Source organism: Dermacentor andersoni, chromosome 9 (assembly GCF_023375885.2).
Source record: "Dermacentor andersoni chromosome 9, qqDerAnde1_hic_scaffold, whole genome shotgun sequence".
In the NCBI taxonomy this organism is placed as follows: Eukaryota; Metazoa; Arthropoda; class Arachnida; order Ixodida; family Ixodidae; genus Dermacentor; species Dermacentor andersoni.
In genome coordinates, this window is record NC_092822.1 from 116,551,868 (window position 1) to 116,576,589 (window position 24,722).

Genomic DNA, 24,722 nt, shown 5'->3' on the forward strand with positions numbered 1-24,722 from the left:
ATGGTGCTTCGTTACAATTCCCGTATGCTGATTGGCTTAGCTTTAACAGACAAACGCGAGATTCGTTCTGCCACAATTTGGTTTCGATCATGTTAAGATGCAAGCCTGTAGCAAATTTTTATACAAAAGAACGCTGGCGCTCGATATCCGTCGGATATAGCGAGCCTCAGTATCACTGAAAAATCAGGAACGAAACATATGTAAATGTGCACTCACCGTTGGCGCCTAGTGGCTGTGGCTTTGCAATGCAGAGCAAGAGGTCGCGGCATCAAATCCCGGCCACAGCTACCGCATTTTCTTGGGAGCGGTATACAAAAATGCTCGCGCTGTAGCTGCATGGTAATGAACGCTAGGTGGTCGAAAATATTGCCGAGTCTCTCGTAACGGCGTGCCTGATGATCAGGCGTAGCTGTGGCATAAAAAACACAAGAATTTATTTTTTGGTATGTAAGCATTTCTTGGCAAGTCCACAGAAAAATCTGTTTCACGCGAAAAGTGTAATAGCCTGTATCGGCACCAAAATACCTAATTTGAGAAGTTCGGACATTCAATCGTTATAGCAGTGCCAACTTGGATGATCGTTAGCTTTATAAGCGATAGGAAAGAATTGAAACAAAGAAATCGATCCAGCAGAATGTCCATATGATCATATTTGTGCTTACCCATAGGGCACCGCAACAATGCATGGGGAAGGGTGGGCGAAATTAAAATTGGGGGGGGAGGGGGGGGGGGGCAAACCTGAAATTTTGGGGTGGGCCAGTTTGAAATTTGGGGGTGAGCCAACTGAAAATCCGGGATATGCTTACGCGTACTTAGACAACTCCCGTGCATTTTTAGCATACTTTTTTTACCTGCAGCGCATTCCAACAGTTCATCTCTCACATTGTTGTGACTTTTAATCACTTGAAAGTGCTGTCATTTTCTTTACATCCGCAAGGATGTGCGGATGGCACATGCTTGCGACGGAACACATTTTCTGACAATTCTTGACGCACATTGTTACCTGGTTTTTATCTCGCTGCAGGTAAATTCCACTAATTTCTCGAGCCATGCCACTCAAGTAATGCCTTGAATGATTCGACAGTGTCAGATGGTAGTGAATGACAATCTCTTCTACAAGTGCCTGCAGTAAAGCATAGCGGGAAAGTTGCTCGTCGGTATATTGAAAGTTTTGAGACAGTGCATGCTAATTTCGACTTCATCATACAAATTGCCCAGTTCGCCTAGATCAGTGCTCAGATCTATTTCTTTCACTTGTCTTCTGTCACCATATCTGTCCTTAATTAACTGAACAGTATTTTTTTAGAATGTGCATGCAGTATATGCTTCACCTGCGTCTTGTATAAAGCATTTAATAAGGTAATGAAACTTATTAAGCCCTTTGAGTAACGCGTTGGGAGCTACCATATTCTCAAAGAACTCCCAGAAATCTTTCCACGCTTGCATATTTCCACCGTTCGAATGATCTCTAGTCGACGTAAGAGGATACGCTATTGTGATGCCTCACATTCGCGTCGACAGGAATTGTACTCGCCGAGTTTGCTACGCCGACGCATTCGCGGGTGGTGCTCAGGCGCTCTATCTTGAACTGTGGATGTACTAGTGGGGCGACTGCTTTATGCGTGTAGTGCGCGGTAACAGAGTCCTGTGTTGGAGTAGGAACTTCTTTCGTTGCAGAAATACTTTTTTAGTTTCTCAATGTCTCATGAATAGCATGGATGATCTCATACAAAAGCTTGAGGCGTGAATTACTTTCAAACAGTAAATACTTTATCATAGCGTCTTATAAAACAGCCATTAGCCGGATGTACACTCGGAAATAGCCGCGTTCGGCCGTTGCGTCGTTCAAGTGTAACAGACAAGGACCTGTGGTCCTAGTGAATGCACCGAAACCACTGATTCTGTTGAAAACCTTAGAAGTGTGTTGGACGATCGGTGTTTTGTAAGGTACGATGCCAGTAGATTGTAAGAGTTCTTTTTATCTGCACTGTAAATAACAAGAAAACCCATTGTCTTATTCTACTTTTTATTCAGGAACCAAACCGTGATCCCCGGGGCAAGAAATATCGGTTGCTACTTGTCAACGCACCTCTGTGGGATTTTAAGTACACTGGGCTTTTCTTGACAAACGAAAGCGATCCATGGTATGTAGCTGCTTTTTGAAATGAGCTTTCTTAGAAAGAATAGACGTTGCAAGAAGACTAATATGTCGGCGATCTAAGGTGACGGCCTTACGTAGACTAACGAGACGAGAACAAAGAATGGTCAGGCAGAACATTTACTCTTACCGTTATGTCGCCACCACCCTCATCGTAGTTGCCCCCATCAATGTTACCATTCTAGCATCGCCATCGTGCAGATATTTTCGTCATGGTCAGTACAGCGCTCTTACAAATGAAATGATCGTTCGCGTGCCACCATCGTCTTGATAGTGCCTCTCGCTACCGTTGCTACCAACATAATCGCGGTCATGCTAGTTTCGTCACTATGCAGATTTCTTCGTCATTCTATTTTCTACGCTCTCACCAACATCGTCACCGCTCACATACCATTGTTGTCAGTCTACTGTTCTCGCCAGCATCGCGGTTGCCACGATAATCGTTGCCCTGATAGCTGAGTAATCATGAAGACGTTTTTGTCGTTCTCTCTGATTGTGTGCCCTGAATCGTCATGATCATTCATGTACCACCGCTGCCTTCATACCGCCGTTACCATCATAGTTACTATCAACATTATCGCTTAAGCACTAGCTTTCTTTTGTAGATGTTTTTGTCATTTTCACTAAGTGCCTTCACAAACATCGTAATCATTCGCGCACTATCATTGCATTCACATCGTCATCGCCATCAATTTTGTTACCTCCACTGTAGTCGTTCTTCCAGCTTCGTGATCATACAAATATTTTTCTCATTACCGCTACTGTGCCCTCGCCGCTATCACAACATTTCACCGTGCCGCCATCGTCTTCATATCCCAGTCTCCATCGTTATCGTTAGCACTGTTTTCATCGGCCGGCTAGCGTGGGCATCATGCCCTCGTGACGTCAATATTTTATTGTTAGGCCTAAACGTATTCGAGAATTTGGTGTGTAGTTAAGGATGCCCTGACGAACCTTTCTATCTAATCATAACATAGTCCCAATCATAAACAACGTCACCTAGAAAATCTTCTCCCACAAACGCTTTTTCGTATCTTCCAAGCAGAGCAGACGTAGTTATCGCACTTATTTGTTGCTTTTACTCTCATTTCTTCTCCACAAGCATGCTGGAAGATACGTAGAGCAGAAGCCGCAGGGGCAATTCGCATCCAACAGTTGAGTGCCTCCGCAGCGAAAAGACTTGGCGCGGGACCTCGTGGCGGACGAGCAGCCATACTTCGTAGTGCTCAACATACCCGCAACGGTCGTGTGTAGATACTGGTAGTGCTTAGATAACATGATTTTTCTGTCTTTTGATATTGTAGGTATATTACTAACAGCCTAACCAATTTTCTTCTTTCTTGGGCTCAAAAGTAGCAGTAATAATATCACTGGGAATGTTCGCGATATCGCGAAATCCACCAGAAAGTGTAGACGAGCATCGCTGCTGAGGATGACGGTGAATGAGGACATTGCAAAAACTGGAATAAGCAATGTTTCCCTATTCTTAGCCCGTGGTTGTAAATGTCCTGCTTCATGCAGTTCCATAACATTTCACCAACTCGTTCAAAGTAGCCCCTTCTACATATCAGTAACGCGTCCTTGCTATGATAAAAAACCATTTCTGGGCCCCTTTAGGTTTTGTGCGTCCTTCTGAGAGACTGCGTTTTTGGGACTAATCGACCTCGCTAACCGCATTGGGCTACGTAACTGTGCTTTACATTGTGGCTAATATCAGCTTGATATTTTGGAGCGTGAACACTAACTAGCACCAGTGGACTAGGGAGATGTGGTTTGCACTGTATCCTAGTAGTAGCCTAAAATATTGTAGCGTAGTAGTATACGTGTCGGTTTCAGTTTCGGGGACGAGTGGGCTTTGGTAACAGCATTAGACATATGGAAATATGCTTTACATTGTACCTTGCTATATAGATCAGAACACAGAAAAACACTGAGTGGCGCAATTTTCAAACCGCAGTGGCCCCACCTGCTGCTCCAACGGCTCCGAGCTGCCAAGCGAGGCGACCGCAGGTAGACGCAGTGCTTGCGCCGCTTGCGCTTTCATATTTCTTTGAAGTTCTCACGAAGGACGGGATGGTAAATTTGAGCTAACGAATTTGGTTAGTGAACTTTAGCTTCCCCTCAAGATTGTCCTGCATCGGAATGGCTGTGGCAAGCGCAACGTCCGCAGACGAAGCGGATCGTTCGTGTATGTCCGCGTTACCTTTGCATGCAGAAACATTGGCTCTGCGGCTATTCCGCTTTGATTTGCACGCCTGACAATACGTCATGAACTAGTAAAAGCCTTGCAGTACGCGATATACTTTACCTCCGCGTTGTAGTGCCTGGAAAAATCTCGCGGCTCGCACCTTGAAAACAGGCGGCATGCAGTAGGTTTGAGTAAGCGTAGCGCACGTGCGCGGATGCCCAGATGTGTCCGTTTTTGGCCTCGGGACGGCGGAAAGATGAATCAACATTAGTTCAACCATGTCGGATCTACTGTGAAATGTATGCATACTTTTTTAACAAACATCGCCGCTCTTGCCCTCTGGTCAGTAGTTACGATAAGCAGCACAAACCAGCTTTCACGCGTAAAGGTTTCGAATTGGGGCTGTAAGATATTGCGAAATTTCGTGGCCACTAACGCCAGTGCACGGAATTCAGTCTGTTAAGCGGGGGCTACATGGGGCGTTTTTCTCCTGCGATTATCGGGTGCCAAAAAAAAAGAACGCACTGGCGGGATGCCGGCCAGGCTACATGAGGCGTACGAGCGGCGAACGCCGCCGCAGTGTGGCCAGACAAGGCAAAAATGTTTCGACTACCACTACATGAACGAACAATGCTTATACGTTGTTTGCTTGTGTTATAATTAATAAATTATGCAATAAATACCCCACTAATATGTCTATACACATTACCAGGTATGCTTTCGCCGACGTAGCCATGGTGCTGACCAGCGCACGTGCGCGAAGTGTTCAAGGGGCGGCAAGGAACGGTGAGACGGCTGGCCGCTCCCGCCGAAAACAGACGGAAGTGACTTCGACAGGCACTTCCGGCAGCGTCAGACGCGTGCGCGCCGCGTCAAAGTCTAGCCGGTCCTGATCGGCGGCGGCGGGCGTTTTTCTCGACGCCGGGCGTCAAATCGGCGCCGTGAGGCGAAAATCACCTCAAAAACGCTCCATGTATTTCGGGCGTTACGCATGAGTTCGATTGTCATGAGCGTCAGAACTTTGTAGCGGTGCAAACACTTTCGCGGCATTTACTTGTGAATCAGGTGCGGAGTTTTATGGCGAGAACCGCAGTAGGAAGCCCATCTCAGGCCTTTGTGTAATCGAGACCCATAGAGAGACACATACACATAGAGAGACACGCACAGATGCACACATACAGAGACAAAAGGACATGCACGGCTGAATATGCCACAGCGGCACAGCATTCGACGTACATCGTGTTCGTCGCAAACGGTGCTCTGCAATCTGCTTTGTTTTCGTTGGTTATTTGCACATCCATATATGACGCAGTGACGCCCCGGTGATGTTCTGCACTTGTATGTTGCGGGCACAGACATATTTACACATTGAACAACCCGTGACACACACATGCTTCATGCACGCGAACGCGTCTAGGCAGCTCAGGGAAGATGGCGGCCGGTCGCTGGGTTCCGGAGAATGCGCTTAGCCCATTCGGTTCGAGACTATCGTGTTCTGGTCTATAGTTCATATTTCGGAGCGTGAAAACTAAAACGTATGGCTTTCAGTTTAGAGTACTGGTAGACTTCGCTAACAGCACAGGGCCAGGAAACGGCACTTTAATTTAGATCCCCATACTTGCTTAGTATTCTGGAGTGTGCACTGAAACATCGAGCTTTAACTTTAGAGTGCTAGAAGCGAACCAGGGAAGTTGTTCTTGACATTTTGGAGCACGAATACTGAAGACTGAGAATTTCAGTTTCAGGGAATGGTGGACTTCGGAAATAGAAGTTGACTAGAGAACTGTCTATCGCTGTAAAGCTCGAAACTGGCCTGACATTCTGGAACCTGAACACTGAAAGATGGGGCTTTCAGTATCGAAGAGTAGGGGATTTCGCTAAAAACAGTGGACCAAAGATGTGTGCTTGTCTTTGTAGCCCTGTACTAGCTTGATATTTTGGAGCGTCAACTCTGAAAGGTGTCACTTTCAATTTCGGAGAATACGCAAGGAAGAAGAATGCCAGTCGAAACCCTAACGCCACCGGGTGTCGCGGAGCTAAAAGAAGATCAGCGCTTTAGAAAGCGCTGTCGCCATCGCGTGTCGTGCGGCCAGTTCACGGATTTAGCTCAGATGGCATTGGTTCCACTGTTTTTACGGTTGTTGCTTTAAGAGTCCAATAAACTTTGTCAAATTTGGTGGATATGCTGGGTACGCACAGAAACCTGGAACTTCTCAGCAGGATACAGCCATCCATTCCAGTCACGGCGGAAGACCCGCAAATGCGTTCAACCGCCAGGATGCCTACCGTTGCCTGCTGTTGTTCATTGCACCAGCGTGACCCTGCCATTTTCATCGGGACCGGACACCATGACGTGGAGCGCTGGCTCGCCTCCACTGAAAGGGTGAACAACCACATAGAGTGGGACGATGCGCCGAAACTGAACAACGCCATTCTTCTTTGCAATCGCTTCTGGTAACCGACTTTCAACTACCCGCCATGAGAATTTCGGCGACCTTCTTCATCAGATCCACCTTTTGATTCCATGAGTTCATCGGGCTTTCTACGAGGTAAACGGGCAACCAGCTTTCGCCAGTCGTCCACCGCCTTCCCCTCGCCGTCGCTCCATTTCATTCATGAGGCACAGGCCTTGGACTAGTCGCATGGACAACTAGTCACAGCAGTTCGGGAGGCGAGAACTGCGCGTCCTGCGAAATCTGCAAGGCCTACAATTACCCACGTTAAAGTGATTGATGTGATCGTGGAAGGAGTACAGACGCTAGCACTTGTAGACACAAGAGCCGCAATTTCGGTAATGCATGCCCGCCTCTGCCGCAGATATCGGAAAGTGATGACGCCACTTTCAGGTCTTTCGCTGTGCACAGCTAGCGCGGAACGCGTTGAGCCATTAGGAGCCTGCAGAGCCCGAGTCATCAGCGATGATGAGCTTTCTATTATTGAATTTTCGGTTCTCGCCTTTTGTTTTGACGATGTCGTCATGACATGGGATTACCTTCCAAGCCATCATGACGTCATTGACTGTACCAGGCCGAGGTTGCACTCCTTCCTCGTTGTGACACGTCGTTTAAAGAGCAGCCTCCTGCCAAACTTGTCACAAAGGACATCTTCATAACTCCGTGGTCGCTAGTGATCGTCCCCTTGTTGTGCGACTCCTAGTGTGATGATAGTGTGGTAGCAGGCTCCTCTGCCATTCGCTGTGCTTGCTTTCCGTGCTGGCGCCACTTCGATGTTTGTTTTTAACCCGCTTAATTTGTTACACCGAGAGTGTCTCAGTCTTGCTGAGCCGGCGCACGTTCTTTTCAACACGCACGACCTGCCACTTACATCGCCTTTGTGGGCCCTTGCGTTCGAGTTCTTCACAGCACCCCTTTAGTGCTTTAATCTACCCTAACCTGACTCCAACGCCGCGCGATGACCTTATTCATCTTCTCCAATTCTTATCCAATTCAGCTGTTCATATGATTGCCACACAACTTCTTTGGGTCGAGCCACAGCTGTCCCGCACACTCCCGACGCTGACTCTCATGCTCCTCAGCAGCAGCGGCCTTAGGGGATTTTGGGCAGAGACAGGAGGGTTATCGATGAGCCAGTGAGCGAATGGTCACTAGAGGCATTATTGAGCTATGAAGCACTCTGTGGGCATCCTTCATCGTTCTTGTTCAAAGCAAAGATGGTGCCATGCGATCTGGCATCGATTATAGTCGTTTGAATGAGATCGCGCGAAAGGATGTGTATACTTTAGCGCACAAAGACGACGCACTTGAGTGGCTGCTAGGAGCCGATTTTTTTTCCTTCCTTAGATCTTAGTTGTCGATACTGGTAGGTGGCCGTCGCCGAGACTGATCGCTGAAACACCGTATTTATCCCACTTGGCAGCTTGTATGAATTTAGTGTAATGCCGTTTTGCCTTTGGAATGCGCCAGCCACATTTGAGGAATCATGGACACTATCTCCAGGGCCTGAAGTGGCAAACATCCCCCTGTTATTTAGACTGCGTGGTGAAGTTTGCGTCCGACTTCGAGACACATCTTGAATGCTTGGAAAAGGTGTTGAATTGCTTTACTCAAGCTGGTGTTCAGCTTAAAAAAGCGTTTTTGCAGTGCAAAATATTGCACTATACTGGGCTGTGTTGTTTCCAAGCATGATGTACTTCCATATACTGCTACGGTCCATGCAGTGGCCGTATTTACTAATCCAACTTAATATAAGGCATCCTGCTGCTCCACAGGCTTGCGCTGAAAATTTTGCCGCTTAGTCCGACACTTTGCTGCAATCATGGCACCCCTGACGCAGCTGCATGCCGGCACTAGTGACCTTTCCACCTGTGTAGATGAACGTGACCTAGCATTCGCCACTTTTCGTCGTCTACTTACTTCGCCACGAATTTTGCGTGTCTTGGATCTGAACTCTTCTACACGAATGCACACTGACGCCAACGTTTTCGGAGTCGGCGCCATTTTGCGCAACGGAAACCTGGCTTTGGCGAGTGCGCTGTTGCCTACGCCATCCGACTTCTCACCCAACTGAAACGAACTACTTTGTGACTGGAAAGAAATGCTTAGCCAGTGTGCGGGCTCTTGCTTAGTTCGGGCCTTACCTTTACGGTCAACCTTTCGACGCCCTCACAGACCACCACGCGCTTTGCTGGTTGTCGTCCCTCAAAGACCTGCCTGGAAGACTTTCAGGAGTACATCAGAGCTGTGTACCGCTCCGGGAACAAGCATTCTGATGTCGACACTTTATCACGTTCACGAATTCCAGCCAATTTCGGCAGCGATTCGCCCCTGACATCCGCTCTGTTACTCTTTCACATCACCGATTTGGCTTCAGAGTAGCAAAAGGACCCGTGGACAGCCGCCCTTTTGACCCTTCCAAACAATCCTGTCAGACTGCCGGTGCCTCGCGCGCTCCGCCCTCAAACATTCCATTTAGCATTTAGAGATGGACGTCTGCACTGCCGAAATTACCTTTGTGAAGGCCGCAAATCGCCTCTAATGGTCCCGCGCCAACTCCGTATACATCTGCGCTTCCTTTCGCGCTGACCTGCGGTGTGGCCTTGGTGGCGTGTCCAAAACCTACACGTGACTTCCGCTTCGATTTTACTCGCGGGCAATATATATTTACGTCAGTAAATACGTCCACTCGTGCCACAATTGCTAACGTCGCAAACTGACTCCTCATCCAGCCGCCCCACTGAAACCAATTCCGCGTCCAGTCCAGCCCTTTTACCATGTCAAGATTGATTTATATGGTCTCCCAAAGAAAAAATAATATTTTTCATGCATTATTGAGATCTAGGGTGGAAGGTTTAATAAAGGAGTATAAAGCACTTAGAAATAAATTTAGCAGTGACGTTTGGACGGCAAAGGTAGCGTATCACGAAAACTCGCTTTCTGGTATCAGTACAAGAAATCCAGATACTACTAAGAAAGCTATCAACAGTGTTCTGGGACGCAGCAAGAAAGACCTCATGGCAGGTGAAATTACATTAAACCGTCACGTATTGACTGAAGAAATTCTTGATCATTGTTTCAATAAACATTTCACTTCCAGTATAGCGCCAGATAACATCTCACTCATAGATTATATAATTCTTCGACGCTCTGAAAGCACATTTCTTGAACCCACAGATGAACCAAAAGTTTGCCGAACATTTATGAGTCTTAAGAAGAGCAGTGCATTAAATATAGACAATCTTCATATAAGACCTATAAAATTTGTTTCAGATTGTTTCCCGGTACATGTTTATATATCTAATTTAACAGTGGGGTGCGGAGAATGTCCAGGTCAAACGAAGCGTTGTCGCATATTCGTTCCGTATAAACGTGGAGATAAAAACATGCTGGGGAACTACCATCCAATATCGATTAAACTGTGGATACTTATTAAGCTATTCTTTGTCAGCTGTACATGATCATCATCACTTGGGGCTCTCTGTTTAATGCGATTTGTGCTTTGGGCGCGGTCGGCTCGCCGCATTTCCTACGCGAAATAAACGTCGTGATAACTGCTGCGTCACAAGTGGTGGACTCTGCTCTTCCGTCTTCAGTCCTCTGACTCCCCGCGTAACCTGCTGGAGCTTCGATCAGGTCGTGGATTGTGCCAGCTGTCCGCCAGCGTGCGGCAAGACGAGCCAAGAGGCATTTAAACATCAACCATCTCGGCCTCGACTATCGCAGCCTCTCCGTATTGGGTTGTCAATGGGCAATAGCGTGATCCCCATCTGTTTACAGGACTTTGCAGTGGAGATGTCGAGGATTGGCTGGACGAATACGACCGAGTGAGTTCGGCTAACGTTGGGACGATGCGTCCAAGCTTCGTCACGTCGCCTTTTATCTCACAGGAGTAGCGAAAACTTGGTTTTCAGGCATTTTGGGCACTTTCGAACAGCACCTCCGGCAAATCTTCGGCACACCGGCGGTTCGCTTCGCCCTCGCAAAAAAAGACGCTCGACACTCGTAAGCAACAACTTGGGGAATTTTATACGTCCTACATCGAGGATGTGCTTGCTCTTTGTTGACGCGTGAACACGGCCATCGCCGAAACAGACAGGTTCCGGCACATCCTCAAAGGCATCGGAGCTATCGCTTTCAATGCGTTAGTCATCAAAAACCCCGCTACCGTCGCTGATATGGTCACTGCTTGCGAACACCTTGACGAACTCGAATCGGTACGGTTGCAGCCAGGCACCAGTGCAAACACTACCGCCGATGACCCCACGTTACGAGCAATGATTCGCGCAATAGTGCGAAAAAATACACTATTTTGGCTTCCCCGCAGGGCCTATGCCTCTTCATGCCTCGGATTCCAATCTGCAAGACGTTGTCAAGAAGCAATTGGCGTCCATGGCTGGTGCAGCGTACACGGTCCCTTTAACTCCTAGGGCCCGACCAACGTACGCACAAGTAGCCGCAGTTTCTCCACTCATTGTTCCACCGATGCCTCCAAAGCGAACGGTGGGACACATGGCTTTCAGAACTACCAGCGCACCTACCCAACCCAGCTATCTGCAGTGGCGTCCTCCTCGTCCCACCTGCTACTACTGCGACTATCGTGGCCACATAGCACGTTTTTGCCGCAAGCACCAGCAAAATTAGCGTCGCGGGTGTGACATATACGAATGGGATGGCTTTTCGCCCAGAGCTATTTTCCAACGTTTCGGGAGCCTGCATGACCAACGCCGTCCTTATGCTCCCCTGCGTGGCCGCTCTCAATCGCCTACTGTAGCATCCAGGGCGGCTCCGACTACCGTCCTGCGAAACGCCGCTCGCCGTGCTACCTCCTCGCCATCAAAAAATTGTTACTATCATGTTTGAGGTCATTGACCGCGGCGACGTGCTCGTACTGCCATCTGCACGCTGTCTCGCAAGAGGGATAGCCTTTGCATCAGGGCTGGTTCAGTTGCAGAATAGCTCTGCACTTCTCTACGCTAGAAACCCGACATCCCAAAAGATTCTCATACCTAATGGCTGTACATTGGCTTGCGCCACAGAAGCGGAGTGTATCTCTGTTGTTTCCTTTAAAGCAGCTTCCTCTGAAGTTTCTTCTATTGCACGGGTAGCATCTTCTTCTGATCTTGCAGCTGCCATTAGTTCCCACCTGACACCTTTACAGTCACAGAAGTTGCTTGCTTTGCTCCAAAAACATGAAGCTTCGTTCGACTCGCATCCCACTTTGCTGGAAAAGACTTCGATTACGGCGCATCAAATAGAGACAGGTTGTACATCCATCGTGCTCCGTCGACCGTATCGCGTATCGCTAGCCGAGGGGAGTGTCATTGACGAGAACATCAGCGACATACTCCAACCGAGCATAATACGCTCCTCCGCTAGCCCTTAGTCATCCCCGTTGTTTTGTTTCGCAAAAAAAAAGACGGCTCTGTTCGATTTTGTGTCGACTACCGAGCACAAGATCACTCGAAAGGATGCATACCCTATGCCGCGAATAGACGATGCCTTGGATTCCCTGCAGGGTGCCCAGTACTTCTCGAGTCTGGATCTGCGTTCCAGCTACTGGCAGATACCTATGCATAAGGATGATAAAGCGAAAACAACGTTTTCAGCACCAGATAGGCTCTACGAATTTAATGACATGCCATTCGGCCTCTAGAATGCGCCCGCAACGTTCGGGCGCATGATTGACACCGTTCATCGTGGGCTGAAGTCAAAGACTTGCTTGTGCTATCTGGACAATACTGTTTTTTGATCAGCCTTCTCTGAGCAGATGAAACGTCTGGACAAAGTTCTCACGCGCTTTGCCAACGCTGGACTTCAGGTAAACGCCAAGAAACGCCAATTTGTGAGCAAGACAATCAAGGTGTTAGGTCAGATTGTGAGCAAAGAGGGCATTCGTCCTGATCCTGACAAGCATTCGGCAGTTCGGCATTTGCCTCGTCCCAAAAAAACCAAACATTTGAGTAGGTTCCTAGGCCCCGCTTCCTATTTTCGCAGATTCATACGAGCTGCCGAGTCAATAGCGTCACCTCTGCACAAAATACTGGGTTGTAATGTTTCCTTTGTGCGGTCTCCCGAATGTGAATCAGCGTTCGCCCATCTCAAGCGCGCTCTCACATCTGAACCAGTACTTCGCAATTTCGATGAAGCTGCACCCGCCCTCCTGCATACGGATGCTTGTGGCCACGGAATTGGTGACATTCTCTTACAGCGAGACGACTCTTTAGGTGAGGGTTCGTCGCGTACGCAAGTAGCGTTCTGACAAACGCCGAGAAGAATTACCCCATCACGGGGCAGGAATGGCTAGGTATCTTTTGGTCTGTGCAGAAGTTTCGACCTTGTCTTCACGGCCGCCATTTTACCATCGTTACATACCATCATGCATTATGCTGGCTTTCGACGCTGGCGAACTTGTTTGGGCTACTTGGTCGGTGGATTCTTCGTCTGCGAGAATACGGCTTTACTATTACCTACAAGTGCGGTAAGAAACACCAGAATGCAGACGCGCTTTCTCGCTGACCGCTTTCTACAACACCATGCAATGGGCCTCCAACTATCTTCCTTAATAATTCTTCGCATGATCCCTCTTAACATGTTTTCTCGTTGGCCACTGTAGACGAGATGCCTCCATAGACAACAGATTATTCCAGTCTCACCAACTTGCTGACGCTCTCTGTTGGCGCATCATAGACCACCTCAAAGGAGCTTCGCACCCGCCTAACGCCCCCCTTCGTCGACAGCTGTCGTAATTTAAGATTGACAACCGCGTTCTGTACCAGGTCTATCACCCTGGCGGTCAACGCTGGGTTCCTGTCCTGCCGCGCTCTCTACGTGCTCATGTCGTGCAGGCTTCTCACGACGACATGGCTGCTGGTCACCTTGGTTTCGAGAAAACCTATGACCGTATCAAAGGCCGCTTCTACTGGCCTGGACTGTACACCTGTGTAGCGAGGTATGTCGCTTCCTGCGCCCTATGTTAGCGTCGAAAGCTCCCTACATCAGCTCCAAGCGGACAACTGCAACCGGTTTCATGTCCGTCGCAACCATTTAGAGTCGTTGGCATTGACCTGTATGGTCCTCTTCCTGTGACTCTCCCCGGTAAACGATGGATTGTGACAGCCGTTGACCACTGGACACGCTATGACGAAAAAGCTTGTGCGAATTCTGCGTTAGACGCTGAAGTTGCTGCATTCATACTTCAAGACTTAATACTGCATCACGGTGCTCCTCGCGCCATCCTGAGCAACCACGGAAAAGCATTCCTCTCGCAACTCGTAGACGAAGTACTCAGAGCCTTCGGAACCACCCACAAGACTACCTCCAGTTACAATCCGCAAACCAAGGGCCAAACAGAGCAATTTCATCGCACGCTGTCAGGCATGATAGTCATGTACATCGAATCAGGTCACTGAAACTGGGAAGCAATTTTGCCATTCGTGCCGCCGTTCAACGCACGACCGGTTACTCGCCATTCTAGCTCGTCTATGGTCGTTCGCCTTCTTCCTGTCTTGACGTTTCTTTCTTCGCGCCAACTGTCAATCGATGTGAACCTCCTGTGAAGAATATGTGCCCGCATTCTGCGTTTTCGCCAGCTCGAATGCATTAACACCGAAGCACGGCAACAGGACCGCAAGCAGCAGTACGACGCCTGTCACCGCATCGCCTGTTTCCGCCCTGGCGAGGAAGTGCTACTGTGGACACCAGTCCGTACTCCTGACTTGTGTCACAAGTTTCAGCTTTGGTTGATTGGCCCCTACAAAGTCTCGTAGCAGACCTCTCCGGTTAACTTTCACGTAGCACCTGTTATTGTTCCAAATGACCACCACTGCCACGCTGCTGAGGTTGTCCACGTTTCCCATATGAAGCCTTTCACGAGGCTTTCTCCGCCCCTTTGAATTGCGGCCAGGATGGCCGCTCTCGCGCCGGGGACATCAGTATGGTACGGTATGATGAACTTTATTCACGTCCTCAAAACCAACCCTTAGGGCAATAAGGGGACATAAGGGTTGTGTTGGGCAATAAAAATTAATAAAAGTAAAATAATTAAAATAGGAAACTAAGCCCTGCCTGCTGGACAGTAAGGTTCAACCTTACCGCCGTATCGTGGGCCTTCTGGACGGCCTGTACTTGATCTAAAAGAACTCCACTGTGAAGGACTCGTCGCCACTAGTCTCTTTCCTTGTCACAGTCTGTGAAAGAAACAGGGCACTGCCAAAGGATATGATCCAGAGTAATGCTGTCATTACACTTCTCGCAATTGATTTCTCCCTCTCTTTCTGGATATAGCTTGGTAATAAAATTTCAACTCGGATAAGTTCCTGGCTGTAAAACTCTCAGTCACTGCTTGAGCTCTAATGAGCTTAGCGTGTGGCACTGGAAATTCCCTTCTGTTCATGTAGTAATGCTTCATGATTTCATTATCTGTAATTGGTATATGTAAGTAAGTGATGGGCGACTTCAAAGCCAGGTAGGCAAGAAGTAGGCTGGAGACAAGTCAGGGGGGGAATATGGCATAGGTTATAGGAATAGCAGGGGCGAGTTATTAGTAGAGTTTGCAGAACGGAGTAATTCGCGAATAATGAATGCCGTCCTCCGCAAGCGGGATAACCGAAAGTGGACGTGGAGGAGCCCGATGCCGGGACTAGAAATTAAATAGATTTAATACTCTGTGCTAACCCTGGCATCATACAAGATGTGGACGTGCTCGGCAAGGTGCGCTGCAGTGACTATCGGATGCCAAGATCTCGCATTAGCCTAGACTTGAGGAGGGAACGGAAGAAACTGGTACATAACAAGCCGATCAATGAGTTAGACGTAAGAGGGAAAATAGAGGAATTCCAGATCAAGCTACAGAACAGGTATTCGGCTTTAACTCAGGAAGAGGACCTTAGTGTTGAAGCAATGAGCGGCAATCTTGTGGGCATCATTAAGGAGTGTGCAATAGAAGTCGGTGGTAACTCCGTTAGACAGGATACCAGTAAGCTATCGCAGGAGACGAAAGATCTGATCAAGAAACGCCAATGTATGAAAGCCTCTAACCCTACAGCTAGAATAGAACTGGCAGAACTTTCGAAGTTAATCAACAAGCGTAAGACAGCTGATATAAGGAAGTATAATATGGATAGAGTTGAACATGCTCTCCGGAACGGAGGAAGCCTAAAAGCAGTGATGAAGAAACTAGGAATAGGCAAGAATCAGATGTATGCGCTGAGAGACAAAGCCGTCAATATCATTACTAATATGGTTAAGATAGTACAAGTGACTCAGGAGTTCTATAGAGATTTATACAGTACCAGTGGCACCCACGACACTGATGAAAGAGAGAATAGTCTAGAGGAATTTGATATCCCACAAGCAACGCCGGAAGAAGTAAAGAAAGCCATGGGAGCTATGCAAAGGGGGAAGGCAGCTGGGGAGGGTCAAGTAACAGCAGATTTATTTAAGGATGGTGGGCAGATTGTTCTAGAAAAACTGGCCACCCCTATATGCAATGCCTCATGACCTCGAGCATACCAGAATCTTTGAAGAACACCAAGATAATCTAAATCCATAAGAAAGAGGGCGCCAAAGTCTCAAAAAATTATAGGCCGATCAGCTTGCTGTCGGTTGCCTACAAAGTATTTACTAAAGTAATCGCAAATAGAATCAGGAACACCTTAGACTTCTGTCAACCAAGAAACCCGGCAGGATTTTGTTAAGGCTACTCAAGATTGACCATATTCACACTATCAATCAGGTGAAAGAGAAATGTGTGGAATATAACCAACTGTTATGTATAGCTTTCACTGAATACGAGGGAGCGTTTGATTAAATCGAAACCTAAGCAGTCATGCAGGCATTACGGAATGAGGGTGTAGACGAGCCGTATGTAAAAATAGTGAAAGATACCAATAGTGGCTCCACAGCCACTGTGGCCCTCCATAAAGAAAGCAACAAAATCCCAATAAAGAAAGGCGTCAGGCAAGCAGATACGATCCGGCCAATGTTATTCCCAGCGTGTTTACGGGAGGTATTCAGAGACCTGGGTTGGGAAGAATTGGGGATAAGAGTTAATGAAGAATACCTTAGTAACTTGCGGTTCGCTGATGATATTGCCTTACTTAGTTACTCAGGGGACCAATTGCAATGCATAATCACTCAGCTGAATAGGCAATATAGAAGGGTGGGTCTAAAAATTAATCTGTAGAAACTGAACTAATGTTTAACAGTATTGGAAGGAACACGAGTTTACGATAGGTAGCGAGGCACTGGGAGCGGTAAGGGAATAATACATCTACTTAGGGCAGGTAGTGACCGCGGATCCGGATCATGAGACTGAAATAATGAGAAAAATAAAAATGAGCTGTGGTGCGTTTGGCAGGCATTCGCAGATCATGAACAGCAGGTTGCCATTGTCCCTCAAGAGGAAAGTGTATAACAGCTGCGTCTTACCAGTACTCACCAACGGGGCAGAAAACTGGAGGCTTACGAAAAGGGTTCTACTTAAATTAAGGAGGACGCAACGAGCAATGGAAAGAAGAATGATGGGTGTGAAGTTAAGGGGATAAGAAGAGAGCAGATTGGGTTAAGGGAAAAATGCGATGTAAGGACATCTTATTTGAAATCAAGAAAACGAAATGGGCATAGGCAGGGCATGTAATGAGGTGGGAAGATAACCGATGGTCATAGATGGTTACAGACTGGATTGCAAGAGAAGGGTAGCGTAGCAGAGGCGGCAGAAAGTTAGGTGGACGGATGAGATTAAGAAGTTTGCAGGGACAACATGACCACAAGTAGAACATGACCGGGGTAGTTGGAGAAGTATGAGAGAGGCCTTTGCGCTGCAGTGGGTGTAGCCAGGGTGATGATTATGATGAATTGGTCCCTGTTCTCTTTCTGTGTATTATTATGGCCCTGGTCGCGTAGTGCACGGATAGTAAATCCTCGTGCAACTGCGTTAGCCATCTCGTTTAAATTTTTCCGAGATGGATGGACCGACCCCATGTGTGCAGGAAACCAGCGGATTTCAGTCTCTTGATTGTCCATCTCAGCGATCAGGTGGGCAGCCCTTTTGGGGACAATGCCTTTCGTAAAGTGTCTAATAGCCATCTTAGAATCACTGTCAATTCGCGTGCACGTATTATTTCTCAAAGCCAATGCTATCGCTACTTGTTCCACGACTGTCGTGTCTTTAGTCATGACTGTAATAGCATCCCGAGTGAGTACATCTGCATCTACTACTTACCAGTGGCGTAGCCAGAAATTTTGTTCGGGGAGGGCTTATGTTGCAGCTCGGTTTCCCCCTTAAACAGGAAGCTTTAGCTCGGGTGCTCCTATCTAAATACATGAAGAAGGGGAATTCGTTTTTTCCCGCAACCACTGCACCAAATCTGACGAGGTTTGTTGCATTTAAAATAAAAACTTAAATTCTAGTGACTGTTGGTTTCGAATTTTTCATTAGCAGGTCAATTCTTTATTAAAAATTAGCCAAAATAAAGAATTTTCAGAAAACGAAAGTATCAAGCTTAAAACGCTGTATATATATATATATATATGTTACACATGAATCTAACAAAAGTTTAGCATTATGGACATTTGGCTTTTGCAAAATCTTTGTGCACAACGTAACGAATTCACGTAACATACACATTGACATAGCTAATCTGTGCGCTTTGAATGTTATAATAGAGGCGGTTTACAGAACCGCGCTATCTCTTCTTGATGCATAGCTATTAGTTTGTAAACGTCGTCCTTCTATTTTTTCGAACTTTCGAATTGTTCAACATATTTTAAACAAAATTCAGGCCCTAAATCGAAATTCCACTTACAAGAGACACTAGAATAGCTTTCACTCTCAAATGCAACAGATTTCATTAAAAGCGATTAAGGGATTATCTCCGAAAGGCGTTTCTGCGTTTTACATGTACTTGAATAGGCCGCGTCGGTGTTGGGACCCAGCTAAAGCTTTCTCTTAAGCAATTTGTCGAGGGATCAAATACACGAATAATAACTGCGCTGCCATTGCCAAAGATGCTGCTAAGGAATTCTTGAACGCTACGCACTGTCGAAAGAAGTAAAATATGTATTTTATCATAAAAGAATATACTTGCATGTGTGGAAAATTGTGCCCAAAATAACTGATATCAATGCTTCCATGTTTTTGTCTATTTAATCAGTAAAGAAAATGTCACACAAACTTTAGAACTATATCAGTTTGAAACCAGGAAAGCAGTGCATGCCGCTGATATGAAAAATGAAAAGGTCATGAAATGAACAAGTTTAGGACAAATATGTTAATCAAACTTTGTCATTCAAGAACCGTGTCTACATTCTTCTACATATGCAATAGCCAGTGAAAAATTTCGATGACGATGTCATTTGTTCCAATGTAATACGCAGGAGGAGCTGTCACCGGTCGTGTAAAGGGAGTAATTGCACCGAAACTATAGCCGCAACAGAGAGCACGCATAAAAAGCAGGAGTTCTGCAAGATATACGAGGGCGAGTCAAATGAAAGTGAGCCATGCGAATATATGACAAACGGGGTATTTTAATTAAAAGTAGCCTCCATGAGAATTTACACATTTGTCCCATTAACTAACGTGTTGCGTGATTCCCGTCTCATAAAACTCCTTGGGTTGCTGCCTCAAACAGTCTGTAACTTGCTCTTTCACGTCATCGTCCGGCACAAATTTGGTTCCCTTGAGCTGTTTTTTGGATGCTCTAAAATGTGGAAATCGCAAGGCGACAGGTCTGAGCTGCATAGCGGGTGTTGCAGTGTTTCCCACTTGAACTTTGCTAGTTTTCTATTAAGCCCATCAGCGACGTGGGGACGGGTATTGTCGTGGAACAAGATGACCCCATTCGTCGATTTTCCACGTCGTTTGTTCTTGATTGCGACACGCAGCCGTTCCAGCGGAAATGACGGCTTTTGCTTTCTTTGGGCTTGGCAAATACGAATGTTTCCAGTGTGAGCTTTGCCGTCGTGTTTCGGGCTCGTAGTAGTGGCACCATGGTTCGTCCCCGATCACAATTGCAGACAAGAAGTCGTCATTCTCATTGTGATACCGGATGAGATGAGTCAAGGCAGCGCCAAACTTCTCCGTCTTCTGGTGGTGGATCAAAAATCTTGGGCATGCATTGCGCACACAATAGCCGATAACCGAGGTGTTCATGAATTATGGCGTGAACCGAACCGTGACTGATGTTGACACGGTCTGCTAGTTCATCGATGCTTATCCTCCGTTGTTGTCTGATCAGCTCGTCAACCTTTGGAATTGTGTGGGGGGTTATTGCACGATGGCTTTGGCTCGGTCTTGGAATGTCTTTGCAATTTTCCCGTCCTTCTTTGAACCGTTTGCTCCAATGCTTCACAGTGGCCAGTGAAATGCAATATTCAACGTACACGGCAGCCCTACGGCAACTCATTTCTTTTTGGGAAACACCTTCAGCAGTCAAAAAACTTCGCGACATCACGCTGTTCAACTTTTGGAGTGTCCATTATATTACGCAAACATGTTCAACCCAGTGCATGAGAGCATTAAAGAAAATTTATCATCACACGTGCGTGTCCCTTTTCTAAATGAGAGATGCTTCTCTGGTACGCGCACGCCTTGCAGATAATGAACCAGACCATTATTGCGCGGGGTGGGTTGGCTCACTTTCCTTTGACTCGGCCTCGTACATTAGGAGTGCAAAGATACAAGGGGATATACCAATGCGAAAATACAGCTTGACAAAAGGGAAAAAATTTCACTGGAAGCAAAGTTCCCTGCACAACAAAATATTTAAATATACGTATAAGCCTCCAATAAATCTACGTATGTAAGAAAAAGTCACTGTGTATAATGCGGCAAACACGGCAAATAAACATGTTGCGCAATCACAGATTCACAGAAGCCTAGATTCCGCTCCCATTCCATCCACTCCCCCCGATGTACAGCCCGCGACAGTAGGCGGCAGGCTTGCTCCTCGATTTTCTCCTCTGCGCACACAAGACTGAGAGCCCATCGTCGGCCCCCCCATTCCCCCCCCCCCCCCCCCCCCCCCCGCTTTCACTCGCACATACAGCATGCGGCGCGCGGTCACGATGTTATCGCCCTTGGACTTTATACGAAACATGAGAGCGACGGTGACGGCAGGAATGCGCCTGGAGTGTCCTTATAATTGCCATCGCAATAATATAATAAGAGTATCCGGCAACTGAAGCGTCCCATGCCCCATTACTTTCCGCAAAAGAAAAAGTAACAAAATGGAACTTTCACCATGGGACAATTTGGTGCGCCGCAGCAAAGTATTTTTTTTTCCTTCTGGGGGGCGGGTGCACTGAAATGAAAAAAAAAAAAAAAACCGCATAGGAAAGTGTGTTGGCCACAATAGAATGTCTACTTTGGGCACCTAATCTGGCTACCGAAGGAATATCGAAGAAAACATGAGATGCTTGGTAAACCGAAAACCATACGCATACTGCTCGGTATCTTACACCAGCTAGACAAGACTTTCCGGACAGATTGCGCTGAAGAGAACGCGGTGCAATCCGTCGAGTCCCCACAGTGATGGCGGCGAGCGACCATTGTTTCTTTTTCTCGGCTGCTAGCCAGAAAGCATCCAACACTCTGCCAAGCGAAAATCTACTCGGCCAGAGCAAATCGAACGCGCACCGAAGTGCGCCGCGTGGTGGCCGGGGCAACACGAAAACAACATATGCGCTCTGGCTGGCTCTGGCAGCTCGCGGGTAGGGTAGCGAGAACTACAAAAAATTGAAGAGGCTCAATGTGTCCTCGCGAATAAAAGTCAAAGTAGAAAAAATAATTAAGAAAGTAGTTACGTTGGCTGGCTTTAGTGTCTTCACATGGATGTTTTGGCGTAGGTGAAAAAAAAAAAATGTTGATATTTTTTTCTGTGACATGATCTCATCGGACCTCGCTGCTTGCTTTGTCAAAATGTCTGCTACTGTGTTGATTTGGCTTGTCTCGTTGTATGTTCCGATGTAAGACTTTAGAAAAGTCAGAAGGCCTTTGGCGTCAAATGTTTATAACAACATTAAACCCACAAAGTTCCGCAATTGATAAGCTAAAGCACAACTATGTAAATGTCAATGCAACTTTCACATCAAGAGTTTATGAGATTTATACCAATAAAGTTTCGGAATTGGCATCCATGCGCTCCATAGATTCCGCGGCCTCAGCGAGATGCCGCGGCGAGTCCGCTTGCCATCAAAACGCCCTTGAAACTTGCGTTGTGACTCCCGGTGCATGGGCGTTGCCGCGAAATCCAGCCCGAGTTCGCGATGTTCGCGGTGAAATGTCTTTTCGAGCGTGAAAAAGACATTCTAGACAAAATCCAAAATGGTTTACGGCGCCGGGGGTTGCTTCTGTCGGCGGTGCATGGACAGCACGAAAAAATTTCGGGGGGGGGGGGCTGAAGCCCCATAAGCCCCTCCCCCCCTCTGGCTACGCCCCTGCTACCTACTGCCGTACAAGCTTTGTTTCCTTTGACCCATGCAGCATCTACAAAAGCCGCATGTTCTCTGTCGTGTTCTATCTCTTGCAGGAGAGCTCTGGCCCTTGTCTATCATGTTTCCAGGTTCTGCACCGGGTGCATATTTCCGGGGGAGAGGAGTTGTCTTTGTTGCGTGTCTTATGCCATCTTTTAGTTCTACTGTGTCCTCACCTGAAATTTTTGACTCGGTTGGGTACCACCTTACCTCTTCGAGTATTGCTCTACCTGGCCTTGTTCCAGAGAGCCTCTCTCTGTGGGCAATTTGCTGAGCTTCAATTATCTCGGCTATCGTGTTGTGGAGCCCAAGTGTCATTAATTTTCCAGCTGGCGTGTTAATCAGTAACCACACTGTTGTGTTGAAAAGCCTTATAATTATTCTATTCAACCTGTTTAGCTCTGTCTATGTCCAACTGATCATCCGAGCTACATATGAGACGTGACACAAGGCGAAAGCTTGGACCAGGCTCATGGCACTCTCCTCTACCAACGTTCTGTGTCTGTTAGTGATTCTCCTTAGCAATCTTATTTCCTCAGTCTTGCTTGTGATGTGTTGTATTGTTCTTCTGTTTGCCCCGTTTGCCTCCAGGAATAACCCTAAGACTCTAATGAATTCTGCTTGCTTAATAGATTCGCCTACCTTCGTGCTTAGTACTAACCTGGGTTCTTTCTCGGGAACATGTCCCCTCGGTTTTCTAGCACTTCTCCTGTTATTGAGTGCAAGGAGCTCAGACTTATCAGCAGGGCATTTGAGTCCCATGTCTTCTAATATGGACTCTACCTCACAAATGCTCTTGAAGCCTGTTTTCCGCCTGTCCCATACTTCCTGCAGCGGTCCATATAGTCACATCGTCTGCATGAATGGTGAAGTGAATGCCCTTTATCCCTTTTAATCCCTCTGCCACTTTTGACATGGCCAGGTCGAAAAGCATAGTGACAAGACCGACCCTTGTGGGGTCCATCTGTCACCGAAAACGACATTCTTTGATTTAATATCCCCGAATCTAAGGTGAGCTGAACGATTGCCAAGAAAGGTTTTGACCACTTCAGAGTTTTCTACCCAATCTCTGATCGGAAATGGCTTCAAGTGTTCCTCTATGCTCAATTCTGTCAAAAGCTTTTTTCGACACCCAACCCCAAGAGAGCACGAATGTGCGTTGGTTTGGCTAATAGCAGTTGATGCTTCATTAGCAACATGGCTTCTTGTGTGGAGAAGCCTGGTCTGAAACCAATCAGATTATAGGTAGGATGTCATTGCCCTCCACATATTTCGTTAACCTGTTCATAATGACATGCTCCATGTCTTCCCTAGACATGATGTCTAGGGAAGACAATGGAGGGAAGAAAATGTCTAGGGAAGACAGAAATTGGCCTGAGGTTATCCAAGTTGATTGTTTGCCCGGCTTTGGCATTAAGATAGTACTGGCGGCCCTCCATTCTTCTGGATATACCAAATATTTTCATAATTCACTAATGAATGTGGTGCGATATATTATAGATTCACCGTCCAAATTCTTAAGCAATCTGTTCGAGATGCCATGCGGGCCCCCTACTGACCTACTATTCATATCATACAGTGCCGTGCGTACTTCACTTTCAGTGAATTGCTGATCCATATAGTTGCATTCTACCCACTAGTAATGGGGTAACTTACATCCTAATCCTCTTCCCTGAGAGGCAAGTATTTAGCTACCAATCGCTCCATTATGGTCTCTGCCCTTGCAGTCTGACTTTCCTGGTGTACCAGCTCCGCCACTGCCGCACGTTTATTCGCTTTAGTGCCTTTTTCATTGAGCAAACTCCAATTGCCTCTAGGTTTTACCCTTCCATCTACACATTTACACACGTCATCCCATTTTTGTTTCTGCACATATCGTGCGTGCTCGTCGATATCCCTATTCAGCGGAGCAATTCGTTTCCGAAGTCTTCTGCTTATGCGTTGTAATTTCCATCTTTGTAAAATGGATTGCTTGGCTCGGATCAAATGCGCCCATCTACTGTCTATTTGTCTGACCTCTTCCCTGTCTCTATCGCCTTAGTTGCTGCATTCAAGTCATCCCTGTGCTGAGTCACTCACTCTGGTAGTCTGATGCGCCCCTTTCTATCTTTGTGAGCTCTGTCTCCTCTGATTTTTTCTAAATTGATCCCAGTCTATGTAAGTGAAATGCTTTACCTCCACCCCCGTCGTTTTCAACATAATGTGTAGTGTATAATGGTAGCTCCCTTGAACCGCGCCAGAGTTGACCCAGTCTGCCCTGGGTAAGTTATAAGTGGAGGATGAGTCCGGGGTAGTGTCCCTACACGTGGAAGGGCCCCACCTAGTAGGATAGGCTGGGCCCGTGATAACAGAGAGGCCTAAATTCGTGGTGAGATGCCACATTTTTCCCCCTTTCATACTACTCCAGCGGCAACCCCAAGAAGGCGTGGGACGTTGAAGTTCCCTCCTA

General features: G+C 47.0%; 1 protein-coding gene across 7 annotated transcripts in view; it reads left to right on the plus strand.

The window, feature by feature from the left end:
- The window catches only part of LOC129384461 (uncharacterized), a 209,746-nt gene that overhangs the window by 21,712 nt on the left and 163,312 nt on the right, over nt 1–24,722 (plus strand). For 4 of the 7 annotated variants that reach the window (XM_072284284.1, XM_072284285.1, XM_072284283.1 and 1 more), the window contains exon 2: nt 2,035–2,144. The exons of 2 other annotated variants lie outside the window; for them this stretch is intronic. Coding sequence is in view for 2 of the 5 variants with exons in the window: in XM_072284283.1 (XP_072140384.1) it covers nt 2,035–2,144 (110 nt within the window). In the remaining 3 variants the exon portion in view is untranslated. Of the gene's footprint in view, nt 1–2,034; nt 2,145–4,115; nt 4,169–24,722 lie in introns of all 7 variants that reach the window. One more of the 7 variants, XR_011890088.1, reaches the window with a different exon arrangement.